This window comes from Nymphaea colorata, chromosome 1, assembly GCF_008831285.2.
Source record: "Nymphaea colorata isolate Beijing-Zhang1983 chromosome 1, ASM883128v2, whole genome shotgun sequence".
Taxonomy (NCBI): domain Eukaryota; kingdom Viridiplantae; phylum Streptophyta; class Magnoliopsida; order Nymphaeales; family Nymphaeaceae; genus Nymphaea; species Nymphaea colorata.
The window spans coordinates 11516479-11528373 of NC_045138.2; the positions used below are offsets into that span (position 1 = coordinate 11516479).

The 11895-nt window shown below is 37.9% G+C and overlaps 1 protein-coding gene across 2 annotated transcripts in view; it reads left to right on the top strand.

Annotated features, from left to right (window-relative positions):
• Positions 1-9129, top strand: part of LOC116268053 (putative elongation factor TypA-like SVR3, chloroplastic) — a 43804-nt gene extending 34675 nt beyond the window's left edge. The window contains exons 14-15 of one of the 2 annotated variants that reach the window (XM_050078944.1): positions 8549-8783; positions 8871-9129. In XM_050078944.1, coding sequence (XP_049934901.1) covers positions 8549-8742 — 194 coding nt within the window. In that variant the 3' untranslated portion in view covers positions 8743-8783; positions 8871-9129. The remainder of the gene's footprint in view (positions 1-8548; positions 8784-8870) is intronic. The other variant, XM_031649886.2, reaches the window with a different exon arrangement.
• The last annotated feature ends 2766 nt before the right edge of the window (positions 9130-11895 follow it).

Sequence of the window (11895 nt, forward strand, 5' to 3'; positions counted from 1 at the left end):
CAACACGTATACTCTCATGCATTGTCAGACCGGAAGGTCTCAACGGAAGCTGTACGTTGAGTTTCTAGAAGAATGATGAAGGTCTCAATGACATTAGGCACTTCACTACGGTCTTTCAGCAAGTACACAAAGGTGTTCTAAGAGTAATCATCTATAAATATAATAAAACACTGAAATTCATTACAAGAGAGAGTTCCAAAAGACCCCTACACATCCGAATGGATGAAAGCAAATACTTTATTAGAACGACTTATAGAAACAAGGTACGAAGCCCTAACATGTTTAGCTAGATGGCAAACATCACATGATAGCATGGTTATATCTAAACTGGAAAATAAGTCAGGAAACAACTGTCTAAGCACTCCGAATGAAAGATGCCCAAGTCTCTCATGCCACCGCAAGAAAAGCTGAAGGAAGTCTTCTCTACTCTTCTTCGTCTTGTTAACCGCCGTCACGAGAGCTGTAGCAACACACATGGGTAATCAGTATAGACCCTCAGAAACCAAACCAATCCCAATCTTCTTTCCCGTCATCAAGTCGTGCAAACACAACAATTAGCAGAAAAAATAAGTTCACAATTCAATTCCTTTGTAGTCTTGCTAAGAGACAAGAGATTTAAGGTAAGGTGAGGAATATGTAAGGCATTATGGACTAAGAACTTGTTTAACAGTGATAGATGAACCATTGGCAAGAGAAACCCTTTCTTTCCCAAAAGAGAGCTTATATTCATGAAAAACCTTAGAATTTTATGTCATGTGGTGCATAGCACCACTATCAACACTCCACTCTCCCACACAAGAATTACATTTTTCACTAGAGATTGCAAGGGCACGATTGATTTTACATCATCTGATGACTCAGCCTGACTAGTATCAATGCGACTCAGGTATGCACCAAGCTCATGAATCTGATCAACAGAGATTGTTGGTTTCCCCACATCTGGATTTGCAATTTCAGAGGTAGACTTCTTCCTCATAGAATCTCTTCCACGGCTATTTTTCTTCTCAGGATGAAGATCCCAACAAAATTCAATGGTGTGACCATATTTCTTACAGTGAGTACACTTCTGAGAGGGTTGAGGAGCCTCCATAGTTGCTCGGCTAACAAGGGCAGACCGCTCAGTGCATGAGGAACAAGCCCCTCCTTTCCTGTCATAACAAGATGTCGTTGGTCTTTAGCCTCAATGCGAGAATAGAATAGACATCCTCAATGATGACCATATCTTATGATTTAAGAATTTGACTTCTAATGCCTTTGAAATCGTCATTCAGTCCAGCCAATAACATAAACACCCTGTTCTTCCATTCCTTGGCCCAATACCACATCTAGTCTTGGGGACAATTCCAAGTATCCTCAGAGTAGTAGTCAACTTCCCATTTGGATTTTAGTGCCACATAAAAGTTAGCCACATAAAGCTCTCCTTGCCGTAGAGCATATACCTCTTTCATCAGATTCTGACCATACACTTGTTCTAAGATAAACCACGTATCTTTGGCAGTCCTCTTACGAAGAATGAGAGGTTGAATATCAGCTGACATAGAGTTGACAATCCAAGTTTTAACTTGGTTGTCCTTAAGAAACCACATGTTCCATGTTGAGCTAACCTCAGGTTCTTCCCATTGACATAAGTAATCTTCCCCCGACCAGCAATTCCCATTGTAATAGCAGCGGACCAACGCAAATAATTATCTTTAGTGAGTCGAATAGTAGTGACTTGAACTAGAATAGTTTCAGTTTTGGAGACCCTAACATATGTCTGGTTAGTACTAACAGCCGATGAATCTGATTCAGCCATCACAATGTAGTAACTTAACAATCAAGAGCACATGAGGAAGCAGCTGCGGCATGCAACGACGCTGACAGCACCAACAATCAAACAAACGGCAGCTGTGCAGGCGTAGGCAGTTGCACAGACGATGGCGGCAGAAGCAGTAGAAGCAGGGAGTGATAGTAGACGGTTTTGGTGATGCAGGCTACAACAGTAGAAGATTTGGCGATGTAGGTGACGACATCACTCGAGCGACGACAGAGGTGCTTAGGCGAAGTAGACTATGAGAGCGACAACAATTAGGACGGCAGCACAAAGTGTCGGCAATGGCAGACGAACCCCAAGGAAGGCGGCGGAAAGCATCGGTAGACGACAACGGCCAATGACAACGACAACAATAGGTAGGCAGCGGAAAGCATTGGCAATGGCAAAGGAAAGTGACGGGAGGAAGACATGAGCGGCAACCCCACGACGATATCTAAGTTCCATGGCAATAGTGAAGACGGCAGGTGTTAGAATGTATGTATTCCTATATATATATATATATATATATATATATATATATATATATATATATATGTATGTATGTATGTATATTACATATATTAGTGTGCTAATATATGTCTTATATATATATAGATATGTGTATAGTTTAGGGTACTTAGGTCATGCTTGTATTTGCTTTTCTCTAAGAAAAAAATCTTGTAATCAAATGTGGTTCAAATATACTTAATTCATCATACAATTGATCCATTTCAGCCACATAATCTTTAATGGATCTATCTCCTTGTTGGAGATTGTGAATTTTGAGTTGAACATTATGCATGTAGGCAACATCTCTCATGGTATGAGTTTTATTTATATACTCTCAAGCCTCTAGGGCAGAATTTAATTTAGAGATTTGCCCACTAATAGCATTGTCAACACAAGTCAAGATCCAAGTAATAATTTTGTGATGACCAACACTCCATTCTTCCCATTTCTTGTTGTATTCAGCCACTACTTTCTCTTTTTCGGTTCCGTCCAATTCCATAGCTCTTCCATCAACAACTTTAGTAAGGACTAGTTGTGGTTCAAGTTTTGTCCCATCAAACTAGTCCCCAAAGGCTTTTACTACGAATAAAATGTTTCATAGTTCTAGCCCATTGTATATAATTTGTTGATGAGAGTTTGGGAAATGGAAGAGAAGAGACTTTGTCATCCATGAGCACAATCAACAAGGTAGATCCACTTACAAGTTATGAAGAAGCTAGCTGCCACGTGAAAAGAAGTCCACGGCAAGGATAAAATCTCAGCAATAAAAGAAACCAGTCACCCTTCTTCTTGTGTAAAACTTGTATATTTGAGATGGCGAAAGAATGAAGAAAACAGCCACGAGAAATGAAAGCTTTTGACATGCAAAAAACAGCCACAATCTGTACCACCAAGGGAGCTAGATCACGTCACGAAAATCACCAAAAGAGGCCAGCAAAACAGCACCTTCTTATGTCAAACTTCAGCCAGCAATAACGTCGAACACTTGGAGTGCTTCACGGCTCCAAAGAAAGAGTAAAAGCTGAAACTTCAAACTGAATGACAGCCAGATGAATAGCCAAAACCTTGCTCTGATACCATGTAAATCAGGCCCAAACAAGACTAATGCTTCAATAATGTCACACTTGAAGCTTCCTCCAACACAACAAAGTAATACTCAAGAGGCCACACCCAAGAGGAACAAAGAACATATATTGATTCTAATAAACACTACATGAAGTAGCTAAAAAGCCATAACAAAACAAGGGACTGCAGTCCCTTATTTATAATACAAGAATAGAAGAGAGGAGGAGGGGAGATGGCTGTTGGGCCATCTCCAACGGCTAGAAATCTAGCCATTGGAGACAGGCCCAACAGCTAGTTCTCCTCTAAAAAATAATAAAAAACAAAAGAAAGGGAAAAGTACAAAAAGAAATAGAAAATTACAAGCATGACCTAAGTACCCTAAACTATACACATATCTATATATATATAAGACATATATTAGCACACTAATATATGTAATATACATGCGTATAGATATATGTATATATATATAGGAATACATACATTCTAACAGCAGGAAGGGGCGACTAACGACAGCAAGCTGCAAAACTTCATGCCAAAGTGCAATGGCCAGCTGGATTATCGTCCAAAACAAAAACTCAGATACTTGGCTCTGATACCATGTTGAACAAAAAAACACACAAAGAACACAAATGTAACGTGGAAAACCCTCAAGATGAGGAAAAAACCATGATGATAGGAGATGATTTCGACGCTCACTAGCTGCCGGTCACTCTCTCTCTTAATTCTCATTAACACTAAATTAGGGTTACAAAGTTTACTTAAATAGGACTCAACTTGGACTGCAGGTTGGATTGGGTGCAAACCCAAACCCAGTCACGTCAACAGTACCCTGTTCTAATGAAGTTGCAAGTTATAAGTTCCAAGGCATACCAAGTTCGACCGGCATGCTGCTGAATAGGTCAACCCTCCATCCTCACTTATCGGTGCTCCCGATGAGGCCGCCTTTGCTGCAATTGGTATCCCTGTGCTGCCCTTGCCGGTCTGCGAAAAGGGAGGGACCAGTCCAGTTGGCTTAGGTGTTGCCAATTGTACAACATGTCACTCCTGATAGGGTGTGGGATGAAAGGTTAGAGGTAGTTTGTGCATTTTTGGTTGGTCTAGAGCCAGTGTGCGGGGCTTGGTAGGTTCCAAGATAATAATTGAGGTTCAGTTAAGGGTAACATGGTTGACCTTGGAGAATTGAGGATGTAGATAGGGATGATTCGTCATGCATATATTCATAGCCCGAGGGGCCGAGCCTCGGGTCTTCGATCAGATCCCAATAAGGATGGGTGGGACTTCAAATCATGACCTGTGGGGGGATGGGGGACAAGGTGGGAGCTCGATTCGCAATCCATAGCATATGAGGTCTTGACTTGGCTCAAAAGGAAACAGGAGTACTGTTGGGTTCTGATTTTGGCCTGGGTAGTCTTTGGCATTTCTCATCTAGACATGGGCAAGTGCTTGAGGTCGAGTTTAAGGGTGAACCTGAGCCCAACTCACGATAGGTTGCTTGAGGATTGGCCGAGGCTCCAAATTTGAATGTAGGAGTCCAAAAACCAGTTCCCAAGCTCTGAATCAGCTTAGTTGGTTCGAACCAAGTTGGGAAATCCATCCTGGTTTGGCATTTCAGTTTATTGTCGGGCTGAGTGGGTGGATATGGGTCCCAAGATGGGACCCAACACGCATCTTGTCCTGCTAGGGTGTCGGCTGGGAGCTTGACAGTCTCTATGCACGAGGGCATATCCACAAGGAGTAGCAGCCCAATGAGGGCCACTAGTGGGTTGCCGGTGCGTGGCAGCCGTTTGGCAGGCTTGTCCCCCATCTAGCAACGCTCCCTCAATTCGTTGACAGCCCAGCCACCAACGGCTTGGGCACTGCACTCAGCAAAAGAGGGATTCCCCGTCTGTTTGGAAGTCGGCACCAATGGTGTTCTCCGGTGTGGCAGGTGACCGCCTGTCGGGCTTAGCATCGTCCCTAAGATTGCGGTCGGATGGTGGTGGTGGCTGACAGCAGTGGATGCTGGTGATGGGGGTGGGTTGAATAGTATCTTATTCCAATGATGGGTGGAGTTTTTTCAAAATACCTGATGACTTTTAGCAGTTGAAGGAGTTGCTGCATTGATGACAATGATCTGGTGAAATCTGGCAAGTTCAATGACAGCTGGTGCATTTGGAAAGCAAAGGGCTGTTTGCACGACAAGGGGATTTGCTACACTCAGTTCATATTATTCAACTCGAGATCTCCGTCTGAGATATTCTTCTTCTTGTTGGACATCAACTGGTGGATTTTCCTTACTCTTCGATGCATCAAACCTGCCATTGACATCATCCATCCTTGGTTAGCACTGCTATGGCTCGATTAATCCAACTTGGGGTCTTTTGGATCGATTTTTCCGTTTGAACTAGCCTCTCGTCTGTGTGTGCTTGTTGTTCATGAGTTCTGTCCATTAATTCGATCAGTCGAAACACGAGGCCTGTAAGTGTTTTTTGGATGCTTTGATTTTTTTTCTTTTGATTTTTCAATAGCAGGATCGTTCCTCAAGACTTCAGCCATCACGAAAATCAAGGAGGAATCCAGACTTTGATACCAATCTGATGCAGTGATTAGAGTTTCTCACCCTTGTGGAAAAAGCACCAGAAAGCAAAGAACGAAAGGGAAAACACTCGAAAAAAGGAGAAATTCAATAATGAAAGGGAATTAGAGTTTTTTCATTAACAAATTAGCCCTAAAAAAAACCATTTTAAGGGACCTGACCCTTAGTTCTGAATTGGATCTCAGGTCTAATAACTGAAAAAGCCAAACCCAAAATAACATCAATGTCTAAATAAACCAAATCTTAAGCCTAGCCTAAACAGATCTGAATTTGGGATCTGATCTAACTCTAGACCACACTGCGTCAGAGGGACTAGTCATGATAAGCAGTCCCAAAGAAAAATGGAAACCAATAAAAATTGATGTATTAATTTTAAAGTAAACAACAAAACTGAAGCATTTCTTAGTGGAAAACTTATGATTATCAACTTATCACAAAGAACAATTAAACTGTAAGATAGCACCCATTGATGATTGAACTTTCGACAACATAATAATAAAAATAATTCAATGTTTGAAAAAAGCAAATTAAATAAAGTAAAATTATACGGCTTATGGAAGGAGCGTGTTTACAATCTAATGTCATTGCTTTGTATGCTTAAGGATGTGTAAAATATTTTAATTTCTGAAGTACTAGTTGCTAATTTTGTAGTTCTAAAAGTCCTAATCTAAAGCCAAAATTATTAATTTATTCATTTCTTAAAAGGAATATAAATTCTGAAGATAATCAATGGTATATATAACCTTACTTGTCATGAAACTTAGTCTTACCTAATAAATAAGAAGAAAAATTAAGAAGATCATGAAAGCAGCTAAAACTTAAAACATCACGTAAATATTCAAAGTATAATAATATATAAACTATAACCGTAACTATAAATGTAAATACATAAAAATACGTATTACTTCTAGTGAAAATTACATATAACACCAAAAAGAATGAGGGCAGATAAAGGAAGAAATAGAGAAGAAGAAAAAGAAAAATGTGTGGGCTATTGAAGAAGAAGGCTAGTGTATGGCCTAGGCATTTTAAAATGATAGGTGGCCTAGCGATGGCCAGCCTAATAAATCATCCAATCCTAGGGGCTTAAGTGCATTTTAGTAACAGTCACTAGTATGACTTCTTGGGAGAACTTATGAGATGTATAATGTATTGGTATAGATTTGCATGTATTAGTTTATTTACAATTTTACATGGTATCAAAGCTTGAACAGATCTTGGCTGTCAGAAATCTTTAGGCTCTAGAATTTGAACTTTTTCAGCTGTTTGTCTTTAGTTGTAGAAGTTTGATTTCTTTCATATTTCTTACATGGTATTGGAACAGAGGTTGTTCATTTTGCTGTTAAAAACAGTTGGCTGTGTTTTGTCTGTCTTGTTGGAGTCTTCTTCGATATTGTGATGTCTATTTTTCCTTTTAAACTTTGCATCACACTGAATTTTGGGTTGCGAAGACAGATATTTTCTGATTATTTGTTTTGTGTTTTGCTTCGTTGGGGATTTCATTGTTTTCCTTTTTTCCAGCCATTTTGTTCTCATTTGTCCTCTGTCATGCATTGCCATCTTCTCTTCTTGTCTAACAAAATAAAATCTGCTCAACTAAGCTATTTTGTTTCTGCTGTTTTTTTTTTTCTTCCTTGGTGTCACACCAACTATTGCTAGGCATGAAATCAGATCATATTTTCTTAGTGCATGCCAGCCCTCCTTTATTCATCATATTTGTATAGGGCTGGTTGTCTACTTTGTATAAAGGTGTCTATACATAGGTTTTTGTAATGAAAATGAACGACCCTCTTTCTGTAGTGTGTTTTGTGTGACTTCGTTAAATCTCTTATATAGACGGAGTTTGGTACCTTCTGTGCAATTAAAAATGAGTTGGAAATGTTTACCTTAAGGAATTGGGAAAATGGAATGTCCATTGCACAATAAATTAAAAGAAAGGGGACTGACAAAAGAAATCAGGTAGACAGAGTTCCAAACAAACTGGTTTGATGAATCAAATCAGCAAAGACAAACTTTTGGATCCTTATGAAAGGTAATATTTCGTTTTTTTTTTTCTCAATAATCATTTGACATGAGAATTCTTAAATAGTTTTCTACTTCACTCTGATCATGATATATTTATGATTTCTGAGTGACATTAAGATGGTGGATAAATTAATTGATAGAGTATATTTAGTAGATTCCCGTTTCCATATTTGAAACTGGCTTCTTGAATGGAAGATAAAGGTTCCATTGGTTGAGTCGCTTGCCTGATTGAGGAGGCAAATTAGTCATGAACTTTCTTGTTGAATGGCTTCTTAGACTAAGCATTCCTATATCCTGAGGTGGCACACTATCTAGAGGTTACTTTAGGTCAATATCAATATCATATTCAAATTTTTTGAAGTCAGATGAGATTATAGTTCAATGTGATGATATATATATTTTTCCTTAAAAATTTCTTGTTGGCCTTTTCTCAAGTATCATTGGTTGAACTTTCTGAAATTGGATGGTGATGCAATATCTGGGTTGAAGGTGATCAATTACGTATTTTTTCTTTTGACAGATTTTAAAGTAGCGGTTCTTATTGTTCTTTTTCCACACTAATTTTTGAATATATGCAGTTGTCCTTGACACTCCACTGGACTATAGTTTGGACCACACTAATTTTTTAATATATGCAGTTGTCCTTGACACTCCACTGGACTATAGTTTGGACGACTGTATCGAGTACATTCAAGAAGATGAACTAGTGGAGGTCACCCCTTTGAGCATCCGAATGTGCAAAAATCCAAAAATGGCAAAGAAGACAAAATAACTTGTTCCATAGCACAGACTTTGGGACTGCTTCAACTCATGGTGATCTCTTCTGCTATCTTTATCAAATCTGAATCATTTCAATTTCTTAAATCTTTCTGTTGATTAAGTCTCAGTTTACTGATGTAGGTTGTTTCATTTTGAGTGGGGAGAATAGATTATGAAAGCTTCTTTTATCTCTTCCATCCTGAAGTTTATAAAGACCACTGGGAGATATAAACATAGCACACATATGACACACACACATTACAAATGTAGGTGCTTTTACTTTTTAATAAAAATAGATGTATTGCAATTTTAAGATGGGGCCTCATTTATTGTGGTGTATATTTCATAGCTTTATTCATATGTTTTCATCTATCTGTAATAATATCAGATGTATGTTAAAGAGTTTGTAGAATAAATACTTCAAGCTCTGCTGCTGCTGCTGCTGTGTTGGTAATAATTTGTGATCTGCTGCTTCGGGGTTCTCTACCTGAAACCGGAGAGGGAGATTCCTCAAGTGTTCATTTTCTGTTGCAGTTCTGGGGCCAGTATAGTGGGGGTGTTAGAGTTTATCCTTGTCATGCAGAATTTACAATTTTATATCATAACAATAACTACATATTTTAAATCTTGTACAGAGAAATGAGCCACAAAAATAAGAAAAGTCTATAAAAGTAAGCCATGAAGATCCTATGTGCTAGAGAGGGAGAGAGAGAGAGAGAGGAAATTAAACACACACAAGAAAAATGCAAGCTCATTTATGTGTAATAGGCTTCACACTTTGGAGAATGATTTCTCTTCTTCATCTCCTAAAGGGTTAAAACTCATCACAAATGAAAAAAAAAAAAAAAAACTGTTTCAAATTGAAAACCTTGATGTAATTTCAGGCTACATCAAAGAGGACGAAAAATTGAGACACTGAGTGCCCTAACCTCATCTAAAAGGGATATTTCATGCCTTGGAGCTAATGAATATTTGTGGAGTTAGGGTGAGCAATTGTTTACTCGAACCCATGTGACAACCCAGCTAACTCCCACACCAGACTAGGATTGCCACCACACCAGAGTCTAGGATTACCACCACACCAGACTGGGGCTTTTGGTATGATAGATCTTAATCTGCTTCCTATCAGCTTCAGTTTTATTAACAAAAAGACTCATAATGTGGACAATTCATTATTTAACTATTCTCTTTATACATTTTTGAAAATTCCTGACAATCTTAGATACAAGAGTAAACTCTCATCTATCTCCATTAAGATACATGCATTTGTGCATGTAGGACCCAAGTCTAGTGTTGAAGAGGCATTGATACCAATTGACACAACTCGGTCCATTCTTGCATCAGGCTTGGGCTCGACTCCCTGTTTGGTAGATCTCTGCTTATCTCTTAGTAGCTTTAGTTTCAATTATAAAAAGGTTAGGAAGCAGAACAATTTACTACTTAATCATCCTTCATGGATGTTAATATATCTGATTTGGATGATATCTAATTGAATAGTTCCAAGAAGAGGTAAAAAAAAAATCAATTAAGAAATTAGATCGGATTCGGATTTAAGAAATGGTATTCAATCAGATTTAGATTTAGATCAAATTTAGTTTTAATTAAATATCATATATCCAACACCGCTGTATTTGGAAAATTGATCAAATTTGATTCATCATTTAGATTCGGATTTAGATGTGAATGTAATGATAAGACTCATATCAGATTTAGGATGTGAAATCAGATTTTACATTTGCATTCATATATAAGGTTTCGTCATTTGTATTCGAAACCAAACATGTGAATATCAAGAAAAATAGATATACTTAAGAGTATATCTAATTCGAATATGATCCATTGACGTCCTTGCTTATATGTCTTCAAAGATTCCTTACAAATTTCACAGGACTAAACTCTCACATAAGAGGGATTATAACATCCCAAAAGTTGAGTCTTGTATTTAATGATGAACTTATAAAGAAGGTTATTAAGTGATTGATTGTCTTGGCAACTTGTTTATTTAAGGTTGGAACCAAAGCTATTAGGGGGTACGTTAAATTCTGTTAGATCAAGTTTAATGTAGGAGTAGGTCGGGTTATTAGATTAGCATCAAAGTACAGTTCAACACTCGGACTGTAGCATGCTTCAATACTCAAATGTGCAGTCCTATACGTGTAGGCGCATAGCTTTAAGGGAAGGGGGGAATGGCTTGTAACATGGCAAAAATATAATCTCATATATAAGATTACGAAGAATCTTGATGACTTATAAATATAGTTGTTAAGTAATTGGTTGTGCTAGTTCTTATCCTTTTTAGGGCTAGGACGAAAGCTACTAGGGAGTAGGTTGGGATCTACCAAAGTGGGGTCTAAGCCAAGTGTGGGAGCAGGTCAAGTTGTTACACCTAAATAGATTTGCACCAACCCATTGAGTAAGCATGGTGCCAAAACTTGAATTGAGTGTATTTTTGGATGAACGTGCAGGTGTTTTGAAGATAAATTTTTGGAAAAAAATTTTGGAAAACTGGGTCATTCGTTAGAAGATAAAATTTTGGAAAAAAATTTTGAAAATGGACCAACTTTTGGGAAACTAGCCCACTATCTAAAGTCTAGGTTTGAAATTGCTTTTGAAACGCGAACACACAGGTTGATTATGAAATGGCACTCTAGAAAATTTCGAGTGCAAATATTAGTTTTGCCATAGGATCTTGACAATTCCAACCCAAAGATTAAATCTGAAATATATTTTGACCATGTCAGTTTTAAGACTGAGTTTGAGAATGAATTTTAGAGACTACTAGGCTCGAATTAAAAATAAAAATGCCAGTTTTAGGCCTTGTTCTTAGAACTTATTTTGAAAATCCTTTAATGGAAAGTTTACGCTTGTCCCTTGGTTTTGAAGTTGGCATATGTACTTTAATTTGAGGTAGTTTTGGTAGTTGTTAAGAAAAATTAGGCTTATAAAATCATAAATGCTTCCCTCGTATTTGACATTCTGGACAAAGGCAACCCCAATATAACTTTTTATAAAACATAAACACTTGTATAATTAAATTGGTCATAAACTATTTTGCATCTCTTAAATGCTATGGAACATCAGTTTTCTCTGACAAAACCTAATGTATAAAAGATTTATAAAATATGCAGGCTAAGCAAATATAAAGCTTGACTATGAGCAATTCAAT